At 48.2% G+C, this 15,756-nt stretch overlaps 3 protein-coding genes across 6 annotated transcripts in view; all 3 read right to left on the minus strand.

Annotated features, from left to right (window-relative positions):
- Positions 1-15,756, minus strand: part of LOC121651305 — a 543,600-nt gene that overhangs the window by 202,599 nt on the left and 325,245 nt on the right. The gene's annotated exons all lie outside the window — the stretch shown is intronic.
- Positions 1,924-4,909, minus strand: ccdc103 (coiled-coil domain containing 103). Of its 3 annotated transcripts, none has more exons than XR_006012464.1 (4): positions 4,772-4,909; positions 4,141-4,289; positions 2,331-2,613; positions 1,924-2,039 (listed from the first exon to the last, which is right to left on the minus strand). XR_006012464.1 is itself a non-coding variant. In XM_042004135.1 (3 exons), the coding sequence occupies exons 2-3, from the start codon at positions 4,281-4,283 to the stop codon at positions 2,511-2,513; spliced, it is 246 nt and encodes an 81-aa protein (XP_041860069.1). In that variant the 5' UTR covers positions 4,284-4,289; positions 4,772-4,909; the 3' UTR covers positions 2,273-2,510. The 3 variants fall into 3 exon arrangements, 1 of the variants encoding a protein (XP_041860069.1); XR_006012466.1 differs by lacking the exon at positions 1,924-2,039 and adding an exon at positions 2,187-2,203; XM_042004135.1 differs by lacking the exon at positions 1,924-2,039 and having other exon boundaries at positions 2,273-2,613.
- The window catches only part of LOC121651301 (rho GTPase-activating protein 27-like), a 56,544-nt gene continuing 48,998 nt past the window's right edge, over positions 8,211-15,756 (minus strand). The window contains exons 13-21 of the mRNA XM_042003384.1: positions 15,093-15,180; positions 14,471-14,557; positions 14,171-14,269; positions 13,909-14,062; positions 13,573-13,671; positions 13,143-13,220; positions 11,392-11,526; positions 10,838-10,943; positions 8,211-10,372 (exon numbers count right to left, since the gene is read on the minus strand). Of these exons, the coding sequence (XP_041859318.1) occupies positions 10,195-10,372; positions 10,838-10,943; positions 11,392-11,526; positions 13,143-13,220; positions 13,573-13,671; positions 13,909-14,062; positions 14,171-14,269; positions 14,471-14,557; positions 15,093-15,180 (1,024 nt within the window). The 3' untranslated portion in view covers positions 8,211-10,194. The remainder of the gene's footprint in view (positions 10,373-10,837; positions 10,944-11,391; positions 11,527-13,142; positions 13,221-13,572; positions 13,672-13,908; positions 14,063-14,170; positions 14,270-14,470; positions 14,558-15,092; positions 15,181-15,756) is intronic.

The raw sequence follows: 15,756 nt of genomic DNA on the forward strand, positions 1-15,756 counted from the left end.
TCGACTTTAAAAGGACGGATCAGCTGGTTTTACTTTGCAGGTAAAAGCCAGAAAACGTGATGAGCGAAGGGCTGAGAAAAATAACCAGAATGCAAAGGAATGAATCTGAGACCTGACTGTCCTCATTATGAAAGCCAGAACTTGATGTACGGTGTTGAGTTGTGAGCAAGCAGGGCAGCGTTGAGGAAAGGGGGCAGGGTCTATAAAAGGGGGCGGAGACTTCACTCAGGTCTTTCTCCAACCTGCAGCAGAGGCCTTTGTGTGGTGGAATCTAACGTTCAAGACAAACCCTGCACAGTGGCTTTAACAAAGCAGTCAGGACGTAAGGTGTGCTTAAGCAGCAGCAGCATATGTCCTGTGTGAATCAGCATGTCGCTATTCGCTGGGTTCTTATAATAAATGGTTTTGAACAGTTTCAGTCACCTCCAACCACCTGCACAAGTGGGAGAAAGGAGTAGGGGCCTGTGCTTTGACCAGGTATATTTAACTTTCCTTTAACATGTCTGGACAATTTTACTTTTATTTTATGTTGTTTTGTCCTTGCAGCTCTTTTATTAGGATCAGCATCAGGATGCTAACCACCGTTTGGACTTTCTTATATGATTTTGTTAGCATGTTTTTTGTGAACAGCTCACCTTTGTGGTCAGGCAGGGCCTCAGGCCTGCGGTGACCGGAGGGGATAAATAGATGAATTGAAGATGTTAGTCAACACCCCGGCGAGTTGGTCAGCACAGGGTCTCAGCACCCGATCGGGGATGCTGTCAGGCCCTGGTGCTTTGTGGGGGTTTACTTTCTTGAATGCCCGTCTCACTGTAGCCGTGTCTATACAGAGTACGACGTCCTCACTGTCCACATGTGGCTGGTGACGGGCGTGGTGTCTGCATCAAACCGAGCATAAAAGGTATCGAGCTCGTCCGGAAATGATGCACTGGACAGCTCCACCGGCCTGTTCCTCCCCCTGTAGTCGGTGATAAAGCGTAGTCCATGCCACATGGGTCTCGGGTCGTGGCTTAGTTGGGCAGACTCCACTTTCTCCCTGTAAACCCTCTGGGAGGTCCTGACGGTCCTACTGAGGTCATACTTGGCTGCTTTGTAGGCATCAGTGTTGCGAGCTTTGAGTTTAGCTTGCACCTCTGGTCCAGCCCATGGTTTCTGATTAGAGTAAGTGCAGAAGGTTAAAAAAGGTAGTTGTACATAAAACAAAAAGAGCGAGTTGGCGTGGAGCTCTCATCATCCTGCGGCAGCTTGATCCCAACACTAGAGGGCAGTCTGCTCGTGTTACGCTTGTCCTGCACGCGATGACGTGACTGACCATTAGCAGCCTGACCGTTGAAGTCTTGATCCTCATCAGATAAATTTATGAAGTCCATTTCCACCATTGAAAGAAAAAATAGGCTGGATAAAACTGAAAATTTACGTTGATAAAAAAACATCACGTTTGGTCATTATGAGTTAAGGCTGTCCACGTTAATGCGCTAACGCGATTAATCCAGAGATCTTAACACCTTCATTTTTTTATTAATTACATGAGCAGAGACATACAGACTTGTCATCCACCACTACATTACAGCTCTGCAGTAACGGACAGCATCACACAGAAAGCGGAGGTCCAATCAGTCCTCGTTACGTTCCCTGTCCGCTGGAAACTACTCTGGTTAGGTTTAGGCAGGTGCACTCAAACGTGGTAACAGCTCTTGTTAGTTAAACATAGTAAACCGCAGAATATAGGCCAAGTTAGCAAACTAAATGAGGTACCATAAAGTTATACGGTGATGTGTTCATGGTCAGCTAAGACAAATGACAATTAGGCGATGGTAAAGTTGTCCTACAGCCAAAGATCAGATTTTCAGCGTGACCTGGTCCCAGGTGGAGAACGGGGAGTGTAACGCCCCCTTTCCTCCAATCAGAAGACGGCTGCAGGGCCACATTTCAGTCAGATTTTAATCCAATTAAACTTATTGATCAATAAACATAAATTTGTAACTAACCAGTACGTACTGCTAAATAACCAGTCTGTACTGGTAACTAACCAGTCTGTACTGGTAACTAACCAGTACGTACTGTTAAATAACCAGTACGTACTGCTAAATAACCAGTCTGTACTGCTAAATAACCAGTCTGTACTGGTAAAAAACCAGTACGTACTGCTAAATAACCAGTCTGTACTGGTAACTAACCAGTACGTACTGGTAAATAACCAGTACTTACTGGTAACTAACCAGTACGTACTGCTAAATAACCAGTCTGTACTGGTAACTAACCAGTCTGTACTGGTAAATAACCAGTACGTACTGGTAAATAACCAGTCTGTACTGGTAAATAACCAGTACAGCTGGGACTCAACCAGTCAAACTGAAGCCTTCATGTTAACGTTTATTTATTAGAACTGAAGCTGTTTGTTGTTGTTTATGTTTACATGTTTGGAAAAGAAACATCAACACGTGACATCATCTGAATTAAATTGATCCCAACATATTGATGATGTCAGAGTTGCTATGTGTGACCGGATGTCAGTCGTTGCTCGGGACGACCGGGTTCCAGGGTTGTTTCCGTGGAGCTCCGTCTTTGTCCTTCTGGTCCAGAGGCTTCAGGTGGGAGGACAGGACCAGGTCTCTGAGGGACAGACACACACATCACAGCCTGGAAACACCTGGAAAAATGTCAAAGACCTCCTGTGATATCATCACCTATGATAAACCCTGAGCCTTCGCAAGTCCCTCCTGGAAGACTTTCCAGGACTGATAATAAACCCTGAGCTTTCTCTGTCCATCCTGGAGGACTTTTCAGGACCGATGATAAACCCTGAGCCTTCTCGGTCCCCCCGGAGGACTTTCCAGGACTGATAATAAACCCTGAAGACTTTCCAGGATCGTTGATAAACCCTGAGCTTTCTCGGTCCCTCCTGGAGGACTTTTCAGGACTGATGATAAACCCTGAGCCTTCTCTGTCCCCCCTGGAGGACTTTCCAGGACTGATAATAAACCCTGAGGACTTTCCAGGATCATTGATAAACCCTGAGCTTTCTCGTTCCCTCCTGGAGGACTTTTCAGGACTGATGATAAACCCTGAGCCTTCTCGGTTCCCCCTGGAGGACTTTCCAGGATCAACGATAAACCCTGAGCCTTCTCTGTCCCCCCTGGAGGACTTTCCAGGACTGATAATAAACCCTGAGGACTTTCCAGGATCATTGATAAACCCTGAGCTTTCTCGTTCCCTCCTGGAGGACTTTTCAGGACTGATGATAAACCCTGAGCCTTCTCGGTTCCCCCTGGAGGACTTTCCAGGATCAACGATAAACCCTGAGCCTTCTCAGTCCCTCCTGGAGGACTTTCCAGGGCCGAAAAAATACCTGAACCGTCTCGGTCCCTCCTGGAGGACTTTTCAGGACCAATGATAAACCCTGAGCCTTCTCGGTCCCCCCTGGAGAACTTTTCAGGATCAATGATAAATCCTGAGGACTTTCCAGGACCGATAGTAAACCCTGAGCCTTCTCAGTCCCTCCTGGAGGACTTTCCAGAATCGATAATAAACCCTGAACAATCTCAGTCCCTCCTGGAGGACTTTCCAGGACCGAAGAAAAACCCTTAACATCCTCGGTCCCACCTGGAGGACTTTTCAGGACCGATAATAAACCCTGAGCTTTTTCGGTCCCTCCTGGAATACTTTCCAGGACTTATAACAAACACTGAGCTTTCTCGTCCCTCTCGGAAGACTTTCCAGGACTCATAACAAACCCTGAGCCTTCTCAGTCCCCCCTGGAGGACTTTCCAGGACCGAAGATAAACCCTTAACATCCTCGGTCCCACCTGGAGGACTTTCCAGGACTCATAACAAACCCTGAACCATCTCAGTTCCACCTGGAGGACTTTCCAGGACTCATAACAAACACTGAGCTTTCTCGTCCATCCTGGAGGACTTTCCAGGACCGATAAAAAACCCCTGAACCATCTCGGTCCCTCTTGGAGGATTTTCCTGGATGATGATAAACCCTGAGCCTTCTCAGTCCCTCCTGGAGGACTTTCCAGGACCGATAATAAACCCTGAGCCTTCTCAGTCCCACCTGGAGGACTTTCCAGGATCAGTAATAAACCCTGAGCCTTCTCGATCCTTCTTGGAGGACTTTCCAGGACCGCAGCCTACCTGAACTGGCTGTAGGAGACTCTCTGGCTGGAGGCTCTCAGTTTGGCTTCGTTCTCGCGCTCGTATCTTCGCTCAGATTCCACCGCCGCCTGCAGCTCTCTCTCCAGGGCTGAGAAGTCGATGATGTTGTGCTGTGACATCATGACCACCTGATGATGTCACACAGGTAGTCAGACATCTGAAAATCCTGATCAGGTGTTTGATTTATTGATCAGTAAAAATCATAAAGTAAAATATGATGTGAAAAATGTTATTAACGATTATAAACCACAAATCCATCACACTGGAACTCAGATTACTGATCAGAGACAGGATCCGATCAAGAACTTCCTGCTGACTTCAAACTCATGGACTGATCCTGGAACAGCTGGTGCTGAGAAAAACAAGCTGTCCTTGAACGCAGCGCCTCCCAGCTCCAGCTGTTTATTGTTGTTTCTGCTTATTTGTTCTTTGTTTTGATTTTCATAAGTGTGTTATCTTCAGGAAGAACCGAGTCCAGCACCAGATGATCAGAAGTTTACTGGGCAGAACCGGATCTGGATGCTGGACCACAGAGACCACCAGAAACACCATGCTAGGACGTGACGTGTAAACAACCAGGAGAAGGAAAGAGAGGAAAGTAGTGAATCACCTGCAGTAAAGTCCTGCTGTTGTCGCCGTGTCTTTAGCTGTCTCTCTGTTTTCAGGTCTCTCCGTGTCTTCAGCTGTCTCACTGTCTTCAGGTCTCTCCGTGTCTTCAGCTGTCTCTCTGTCTTCAGGTCTCTTTGTGTCTCTGCTGCCCCGTAAACAAAAGCCGTCTCCATGACGACGGTTATCTCCTGTGTAAGAGTTCCGCTTTGCTGTGCTCTGCCGCCACCTGGTGGTGAGAAGAGGAACTACATGGTGCGGTTTCCTTTATTAAGCGCCTTCAACCACATCCGGTGTTGTGTCGGTTTGGTTCACCTTGTCAGAACAGCGTACCGGAAGTTCATATTGAAGGCTCGTGTTTCGGTACTTTATAAAAACAGCAAATCCATTTATTCAGATAAGTCCCATCTGGACAGGTAGCTGTTAAAACAAGCTACATTCTAAAAATAATTAAAGAAACAAGTCACAACCAAAGTTAGCAAAACATGCATGCAGACCACACACACTCTCACACACAAACAACCATTAAAATGAGTGTGTGCAGGTCTGTTTTCTGTTGCACAAAGATATGAATTTTCCTGAAGAAGAGCAGCGGAGTTGTGAAGAATTGTAAATACAAGAAAATGTTGGAATTGTATCCTATTTTCTAAACTCGTAATGTTTCAGGAGTTTTTAGGACAATGATGGTGGAGTTGCAGCTTCTTCTCGTGGGTCGTGGGTCGTGAGTGCCCCGCGGTTTAACGATTGAAGAGCCTCTCCAGCTGTTCTGCTTCGCCACGTCCCCATCAAAACCTTCTCACTGACAGGAAATCCGCAACCTGACGACCCCAAAAGCAAAAAGAATGTACAGAAAACTGCAGTTTTACTTCACGTTCATGCCTTCATCTGTTTATAGAAAAATTCCCCTCAAGCTGCAGTCAGAGATACACCTGAGCAAGGTGTGTGCTGATACTGGGTCCGCTACATTTATCTCCCGGGTGACCTGGCGGCGAGCCGGGTGGACGGAGTTTTTACCCCGTTTAAACCGGGTGATCAGCTGGATGACCCGCTCAGATCCGATTGCTAGTTTGGTGAGAACGCCCGTTTTAACCACATGGTGTAACCAACCAATCTGCAGATAAACCTAGAAAATGTTCCATCCTGAATGATGAAGATGTTGGGCCTTTATGTGTTGATCCTTCCAGCTGCTCCAGGCAGAGAAGTTCTCCTCCAGTCCAGCTAACTGTCCTGAAATGTCCAGAGACCTCCGATGGAGATTGCTGCACGCTGCAGATACAGCCTGCTGGACAGACGGACTGACAGATCGGCAGCTGCTGCTTACATGATGAAATGTGTACACACTGTGGCTTTATTATCAACTTTTTGTTGTTTTTATGATCAATTTTTCTCTGAAAGATACATGCCTGTTATGTTAGCAAACGCTTTCTTCTCCATTTAAACGGCAAACTCCTCCTCCACCGCTCCTTATCTCTTCTTCCTGGGTCACCACCCAGCTGCCGGTAAAGGAGTGGACCCTGTCTGAGGCGATTGGCCAACTGTGACACATGTGCAGTTTTCTGTGTAACGCATGCTGATTAACCAGGAGTTCCTCAGGAATGAGCGTAAATTTACTCCGAGTTCTGACCTGCCAATTAACAAACCTAATTAAGTAATCTAATTACCTTTCCAGCCTTTTGTTGCTCCTGTTCAGAATTTTTACACCGTGCTGAACATCACCCTGGAACTACTTTTTACACTGTGCCGAACGTCACCCTGGAACTACTTTTTACACCGTGCCGAACACCACCCTGGAACTACTTTTTCCACCATGCCGAACATCACCCTGGAACTACTTTTTCCACCGTGCCGAACGCCACCCTGGAACTACTTTTTACACCGTGCCGAACGTCACCCTGGAACTACTTTTTACACCGTGCCGAACGTCACCCTGGAACTATTTTTTACACCGTGCCGAACACCACCCTGGAACTACTTTTTACAACGTGCCGAACACCACCCTGGAACTATTTTTTACACCGTGCCGAACACCACCCTGGAACTATTTTTTACACCGTGCCGAACACCACCCTGGAACTACTTTTGACACCGTGCCGAACACCACCCTGGAACTACTTTTGACACCGTGCCGAACATCACCCTGGAACTACTTTTTACACTGTGCCGAACACCACCCTGGAACTACTTTTTACACTGTGCTGAACATCACCCTGGAACTACTTTTGACACTGTGCCGAACACCACCCTGGAACTACTTTTTACACCGTGCCGAACGTCACCCTGGAACTACTTTTTACACCGTGCCGAACGTCACCCTGGAACTATTTTTTACACCGTGCCGAACACCACCCTGGAACTACTTTTTACAACGTGCCGAACACCACCCTGGAACTATTTTTTACACCGTGCCGAACACCACCCTGGAACTATTTTTTACACCGTGCCGAACACCACCCTGGAACTACTTTTGACACCGTGCCGAACACCACCCTGGAACTACTTTTGACACCGTGCCGAACATCACCCTGGAACTACTTTTTACACTGTGCCGAACACCACCCTGGAACTACTTTTTACACTGTGCTGAACATCACCCTGGAACTACTTTTGACACTGTGCCGAACACCACCCTGGAACTACTTTTTACACCGTGCCGAACATCACCCTGGAACTACTTTTTACACCGTGCCGAACATCACCCTGGAACTACTTTTTACACCGTGCCGAACACCACCCTGGAACTACTTTTTACACCGTGCCGAACATCACCCTGGAACTACTTTTTACACTGTGCCGAACATCACCCTGGAACTACTTTTTACACTGTGCCGAACACCACCCTGGAACTACTTTTTACACCGTGCCGAACACCACCCTGGAACTATTTTTGCCAGACGTGTTGCTGCATCAGATTCACTATCAGCTCATATTTTCCATCGCGTGGTGAAACGTCCGTTTCATCCTCTGATGTGTTGTTGTTTTTCATCTAATGGGAAAAAGATACGACCTGATGATTCTGGTTATTTATATTTTATGCAGCATCTCAACGTTTTTGTCCTAATTTATTTGGCCCTTGCATTTTATTTAATTTTTCTTCGTGTATCTTATTGTTTCACTGGTTCTTGGTTCTTTGCTGTTAATCCCTTTGTAAGATTGTTTAGAAAAGTTCTCTGTAAATAAAGTTTTATGATGATCATCATTGTAAATAATCAGGCAGTTTTATTGCCTAAACCCAACCAAAAAGTTTGTTTTTGTAAATGCTGTTGTTATTGGCTGAAGTCAGAGGAGAACAAAGTCATTGCGCTGCTTCTTTTTGTGTAATACCTGCTTCCACCTGTAGGGGTCCTCATGTAGACGGCGCCTGTAGGTGAGCCATGAACCAATGATCTGTAAGCTACCATGTGTGGTATTGAGGACAGGTTTGAAATTTCCACACAACAGATGAAAAATGTCAAACATCGGTTTTATTTCTAATAAAGTTCAGTAAAATATGCTCTTATGTACAGAAGTGACTCCGATACGTTCCAGCTAACTTTGTTCTGATCTCTAAACGTAACACTATAAAAACTGTTCATTTCTAAAGTTTCATTCTTATGCCAGATAAAAACAAATATTCCTGTAAAATTCACGCATGAAAACTAAATGCTGCAGGGTCTGGCTCTTCGGAAAGTGGCGGCGTCCCTCGGGGGAAGGTCCTGGGTCCACGGACAGGTCCTGGGTCCATGGACTTTCCATTACCCCCCCCCACAGCCTGAGTGTTTATTACAGTTTATGTTGATGTCCACAGCCTCATGTTTCCACCAGTTTAACGCCCTAACTGCCTGATCCTGTGACCCAGATCAGACAGATCCCAGTAGATCCGAGTAGGTCCGGGATCTGGGGGAAGCAGATCTAAGCAGCTCTGCCTCCTCATCTTCACCGTGATGAAGGTCTTCTTCTCTTGACTTGTTGCTTCCATTTTGAACAGGATTGATGACATCATCACAAACTCTCATCCAGTGTTTCCCAGTGAAGGAAAACATTTTCCTAACTGAAACTGAGTTTTGTGGTGACCCTGAACACACCACAAGCTGGTGGATGAACGGGTGAAACTGGTTAGTTTCCAGTTAGAGACCAGCATGTGACTGGGCGTGTGGATAGACCTGCTGAGGGCAGTGGGGGAAGAACTTCCACTCGCTCCTGACTCGACTCTAAACTCATTTACACTCAACACACCATGAAAAGACACAACCTGTTCTGGACTAGCGAACGCACCACCAGCTGGACCTTCACCAGGAAACATGGAGTCTTGTTTAGGAGTTCGAAGTTTTCTGTGAATTAAATTTAAATTGTTCAGATCTCAGGACAGTTGGAGTAAAATGGATCATTAAACCCTGTCCAGGTGGAACCAGGTAGGCTCTGATTGGCTGAAGATTTCCAACATGCAACAGATGTAGCTGGAAGGTACGGCAGCTCCGAGGGACCAAAAATCCCAACCTGCAGGTTCTGTTTGGATTTCAGGGAAATGTGAAGCAGGATGGAGAAAGTTTCCAGATCTCGGATTTACTTCTGGTTCAGAGGAGGTTCTGCTGGAAGACGCCGTGGTTTCTGGAGGAACCTGGAGGACTCCTCTGGAGCTGCTGAGGAACCTTTGGATGAGAAACACTCGGAGGTTTCATGTTTTTTAAAAGAAAAGGTGGAGATGTTCACCAAAGACTTCCCATCAAGACTTCTCCATGCTGACAATTTCATGTTCCAGGACTGGTTCTGGACCACTCAAGTTACACTTTGGCCCTGGTGCTTAGACGTGGGTTTATCTTGTTCTTCTGGTTTAATTAGCAGATTTTTAAAAAGAGGATGCTGGAAAAGTTCCAGAAGATTCCCGGAGTGACCCGGACTCTCTGGAAAGGTTCAGAGTCAGAATGAGATGTTTGCTGTGGAAGTTCTGGATCAGGATTCAGTCATCTGGGATGTTTGGCTTCAGTCAGGTTCACTTGGATCAGGGTTATCCAGCAGCAGGTCTGCGAGGTTGTACAGGACGCAGATGCATCATGGTTCGTCAGGTACCAAGCCACTTGGTTTGGTACTTTGTAAGAAAGGTTTGAGAATCAGTCCTGGGTTTCAGATGGTTCCTGGTCTACTTGGATCATCTCACTGTGGTTAGATCCAGGACCTATGGATGGCCCTGGTGGTACCTGGGAAGGACTCCAGCCCCTCTGAGATCCAAACAACATATATCAGGATGGGAAATCAGGTGGATTCTTAGGACCATGTACCCAACGGGTTCCGGGTTTAGTCCTTCGTGGACTTTGGTTGGAAAGGAGGTGATGTCTAGGTCCAGGGTTCTGGGGGTGTTGGAAGATTTTTGGCAGTTCAGCAGATGAACTGAAGGCCACCATGAGACCCTCAGAGGGTTCTGGAGGGTGACAGAGGAACTCCAGATGGATTCTTTTAGTTCTCAGAGAAGATGGTCTGGAACTCTTTGAGCATGAGTTCAACGATCTGGCTCTGGAAGACCATGTGGACCGTCATGTTGGCAGACTCGGTCTGGGGCCAGAGCAACGTGGGTCCGAAGACGATGGCGACGCTCTGAACCGACATCCTGTTCGAATCTTTGTGCTCAATCACCCTGAAGAAAGACGGAAACAGACAGCTGTTACAATCGGTTCTGGTTCTGGTGGGTCCTACTGGACCCGTACCAGTTTGTAGAACTTTCACTACCCCTGAGGTAGTGAACTCAGAACGGTTCTCATGGATGTTCTTCATCACTGATTTCATGAAACTGGACCAAAGCTTCTCGTGTGACCTGACTGGTTCAGCTTCACTCTGGGTCCAGGTTTTAATCCAGAACATCAGATCTAGATGGTTCTGGATTAAGGGTTCTATTAGGAAAGAAAAACTATGACCCGAGAAGAGAATTAATTAAGCCCAGATCCAGACTGTCTTTACTAGCAGTGAACTGGTTAAAGCCTAAGCCTCCCAAAACCACCCGACTGGGACCAGCTGGTAAATCCAGAACACTGACTTCTGTCCGGTCCTGGTTAATTACTAGCAGTAAGTCTGTCAGTTAGTCCTGGTTAACAGGCGGACTCACCTGCGCAGGTGTTTGAACAGCAGCTCCATGGTGTTGTGGTTTGGAAGAGGAAGAGACCGGACCAGGTCCTTCATGTAGGACACCCTCAGGTTGTAGTCTGGAACCTCTGCAGGGAAACAGACAGCTGCTGTCACACGGCCGCGGGTTAGCTTTCACTAACTAACCCATCAGACCCCCGTCACATGGCCATGGGTTAGCTTTCACTAACTAACCCATCAGACCCCCACCACACGGCCGCGGGTTAGCTTTCACTAACTAACCCATCAGACCCCCACCACACGGCCACCATGCTCAAATGTGTTCTGCTATCTGGGAAACAAAATCAATCCATCCATCCATCCATCCATCCATCCATCCATCCATCCATCCATCCATCCATCCATCCATCCATCCATCCATCCATCCATTCATCCATCCATCCATCCATTCTTGGTTTGTGAAACTACAACGTGGTCATAGTTTCCAGCGGGTCTAGTGGGTTTAAACCCGGCTGACTTGACTCGAGCTGTGACAGACGCCGTGTGAGTGTTTATTGAAAGCAGAATCCCACTAACGGATGGCAGCGATGAACTTGTCGAAGCAGCTGAAGGGAAACAGTGGTTCTGGAAGCTCCCGGAAGAAAAGCTTGAGCGCTCCGGTGATGACGTGGATCTCTTCCCACGCCCCGTCCTCCAGGTCCAGTTGCTCCTCTGCAGGATGGACAACAGCAGAAGAAGAAAGACAAACCTGTCATTACCGATCACAACTTTATACCTCGTCCCACCTGAACCTGGACCCATCCCGGTCTTTTGTACCTCGTCCCACCTGAAACTGGACCCGTCCTGGTCTTTTAGACCTCGTCCCACCTGAAACTGGACCCGTCCCGGTCTTTTAGACCTCGTCCCACCTGAAACTGGACCCGTCCCGGTCTTTTATATCTTGTCCCATCTGAAACTAGACCCGTCCCGGTCTTTTATGCATCGTCCCACCTGAACCTGAACCTGTCCTGGTCTTTTATGCATCGTCCCACCTGAACCTGAACCTGTCCTGGTCTTTTATGCATCGTCCCATCTGAGCCTGGACCTGTCCTGGTCTTTTATGCATCATCCCACCTGAGCCTGGACCTGTCCTGGTCTTTTATGCATCGTCCCATCTGAGCCTGGACCTGTCCTGGTCTTTTATGTATCGTCCCACCTGACCCTGTCCTGGTCTTTTATGCATCGTCCCACCTGAGCCTGGACCTGTCCTGGTCTTTTATGTATCGTCCCACCTGAACCTGAACCTGTCCTGGTCTTTTATGCATCGTCCAATCTGAGCCTGGACCTGTCCTGGTCTTTTATGTATCGTCCCACCTGAACCTGAACCTGTCCTGGTCTTTAATGTATCGTCCCACCTGAACCTGAACCTGTCCTGGTCTTTTATGCATCGTCCCATCTGAGCCTGGACCTGTCCTGGTCTTTTATGTATCGTCCCACCTGAACATGAACCTGTCCTGGTCTTTTATGCATCGTCCCACCTGAGCCTGGACCTGTCCTGGTCTTTTATGCATCGTCCCACCTGAGCCTGGACCTGTCCTGGTCTTTTATGCATCGTCCCACCTGAACCTGGACCTGTCCTGGTCTTTTATGCATCGTCCCACCTGAACCTGAACCTGTCCTGGTCTTTTATGCATCGTCCCACCTGAGCCTGGACCTGTACTGGTCTTTTATGCATCGTCCCATCTGAACCTGGACCTGTCCTGGTCTTTTATTCATCGTCCCACCTGAGCCTGGACCTGTCCTGGTCTTTTATTCATCGTCCCACCTGTGCCTGGACCTGTCCTGGTCTTTTATGCATCGTCCCACCTGAACCTGGACCTGTCCTGGTCTTTTATGCATCGTCCCACCTGAACCTGGACCTGTCCTGGTCTTTTATGCATCGTCCCACCTGAACCTGGACCTGTCCTGGTCTTTTATGTATCGTCCCACCTGAACCTGGACCTGTCCTGGTCTTTTATGTATCGTCCCATCTGAACCTGGACCTGTCCTGGTCTTTTATTCATCGTCCCACCTGAACCTGGACCTGTCCTGGTCTTTTATGCATCGTCCCACCTGAACCTGGACCTGTCCTGGTCTTTTATGCATCGTCCCACCTGAACCTGGACCTGTCCTGGTCTTTTATGTATCGTCCCACCTGAACCTGAACCTGTCCTGGTCTTTAATGTATCGTCCCACCTGAACCTGAACCTGTCCTGGTCTTTTATGCATCGTCCCACCCGAACCTGAACCTGTCCCGGTCTTTTGTACCTCGTCCCACCTGAACCTGGACTATCCAGACAGATAGTTACCGTGATCCGCTTTGTGTCGGAGTTTCTGGATCACCGCCAGGTTTCCGCTCACCCTGTAGATCCCGTCAACCTTCAGACCTGGACACAACCCGGAAGGAAGGCATAAACATGTGCTCCTCAGAGTCCAGAATCACAAACAGAACCAGAACCAGAAACACAGCCTGGATGAGTGGAGGTCCTGAGGTGGGTGATGGAGCTCTCTGGCTCCACCTGCTCGTCTGGTGCCGCATAGAGAACTAATGCTGGACTGTTGGTAGACGGACATCATGCCGACTCGTCTTCCAACACAGAAGCTTCCTGGTTTTTAAAACCAGATTGTAGTCTTGTTGGCTGGATTGTGGACTTCTTAACTGATGGAACCCAGAATGTGGTTCTCCCCAGTACGCCCCCACCCCCGGGAGAGATCTGAATTGTGAACTTGTGAAATCACCTCTCCTCTCCACCGTCCGGATGCACTTCTCCACAAACTTGGGGATGGTGGTGTTTTCTCTGTGGCACAGCGTGTCCAGGTGGCAGCCGAAGACGTTGTCTGGAAGATGGACACGAAACCATCGTGAAGACACAAAGTTGGATCTAGTTTTTCGTTCTAAAAGCTTTTACAAACCCGATACATGACCAAACCAATTAGGTCCTGGGGAGCCATCCTCACCTGGAGCCATCCTACCATGACCTCAGAGGCCCAGATCAGGGCCGGCTGGGGCCCACACTGGGACAAAGCCCCCCCCCCCGTGAGGACAGGTCTGCCGGGTTCTGCTGGGTTCCCTACCTCTGATGTACCCTCTCTCTTTAACGCTCTGCAGCGTCGGCCTGCGCTGGAGGAAGCGTCGCAGTTTGCTACGAACTTGTCTGTGTTCCGATTCCAGGCCTGAAGAACTGCTGTGGGCCGCCTCGTCGTCTTCCTCACTGAGATTCTCCTGATCCTGGACCCACACAGATTCTCACTTTCAGATCACACCGCTGTGCGCGTGTGTGTGTGTGTGTGTGTGTGTGTGTGTGTGTGTGTGTGTGTGTGTGTGTGTGTGTGTTACCAGCTGTCGGATGGTGTCCTGGATTGCTTTCAGCCAATCAGAGATGATGCTGTCGGTGTCGTTCTGGATCAGATACTCACAGCCCTGACGAGTCCTCAGCTGCACAACACACACCCAACAAAAGAAGTCATGTCAAACACAACACTGTAGCAATGATGCTGACGTCATCATGACAACAAACACGCTGTCAGAGGAAGGAGCATCAGACAGACATCGCATCGACAACAGAATGTCACCATGGTAACAGACAGGCGTCTACAGCAGAGCGTAACCATGGTGATGAAGGTTTTCTGTGTGTACCTCCAGAACGTTCTTCTTGGATGACTTGTCTTTGGAGGCCCTGCACACCGACCCTCCTCTCAGTTCCACCGTGTATTCTGGAACAATCTGGGAAGACCAGTGTCATCATCATCATCACTTCATGGCTATAATAATCTTCATCATCATTGCCATCTTTACTATTCACAAGGTCATCATCATCCCTATTGGCCTCCTCCTTGTTAAACACTGTTAACTTGGGTTCATTGGAATAAGCTCATCAGGCTGAAGGAAGTCTGGGCGTTGGCGAGCGCCTGCAGGTGGATCAGAGACGTCCCTTCTGACCCACCTGCAGTCAGTCGGGCCGGAGTCCCAGAGTCCTCTGTCCCTAGCCACGGGCGGTGTTTTCAGTTTTATTGTACAGAACAACATCATTTGGATGTTGTAGTTCAGGACCTACAACATCTCTTAGATGGAAGGTTGCTGGTTCAATGCCGAGCTGCCCTGGCTACAGGTCAGAGTCCACATTGTTCCGTCAGCCTCTTGTGGTGAATGAAACTGTGTACATGTAAACATCTACATGGCTTTATGTAGACACTATCTGGTTCTACCCTCCGGTCCCTCTACCAGCCCTCCAGCTTCCAGTCTAACTGCTTCTTCTTACAGCGTTCCCAGTCAGAGCAAATTTGGGATCTTTGTGGAAGGTAAGGATCCCATCATGGAGGACGGTCCAGGACTGAGTCCAGTTCTTCCTGTAAAACCAAACAACAGAAACCATCATGTCCAGCTCCATCTGAAGGAGACCACTCCTAAAACTGACCCGCCCAGGTTTTTACACCTGGCCTCAACCAGGAAGCTGGATTTCCTACTACCCGGGTAACTTTGGGTTTAACTCGGGTTTTTCTGTCCTATGAAGCTGGTTAACTTCTTACCGGGTAAATCACCATGGTAACCAGGCTATGTTCTGGATCAGAGACCAATGAGTATAAAAGCTCCACCTCCTGACCAATCAGCTCTCTGCCAATTCTTAGACCAACCTGTCCAGGTAGGTGGTGGATGGTGAGAGGAGGCTTAGAGAGGAAGACCTTTCAGGGACAGATGGAGAAATGAAGCCTGGTCTGTGAAGAAGGTTTCTGTCCTGGTTCAGGACCTGGTCCGGTTTAGCTCCACCAGGGCTGGTCTGAGATAATCACGCTCACACATGCAAAACTGCAGAACCAGGAATTTACGGAACCACCGCTACACGTGTGGTCATGGCGAGGAATTAATATTCCAACACAAACGCTCACACGGGGGCGGAGCCTCTAAAGACCTGGGTGGAGAGTATG

This window comes from Melanotaenia boesemani, chromosome 2, assembly GCF_017639745.1.
Source record: "Melanotaenia boesemani isolate fMelBoe1 chromosome 2, fMelBoe1.pri, whole genome shotgun sequence".
NCBI classification, from domain to species: domain Eukaryota; kingdom Metazoa; phylum Chordata; class Actinopteri; order Atheriniformes; family Melanotaeniidae; genus Melanotaenia; species Melanotaenia boesemani.

Coding starts and splice junctions, on each gene's coding strand:
- ccdc103 (XM_042004135.1), bottom strand. CDS start 4,283: ATGATGTCACAGCACAACATCATCGACTTCTCAGCCCTGGAGAGAGAG. Junction 2,614..4,140: donor GTCTCCTACAGCCAGTTCAG/GTAGGCTGCGGT, acceptor TCTGTCCCTCAG/AGACCTGGTCCTGTCCTCCC.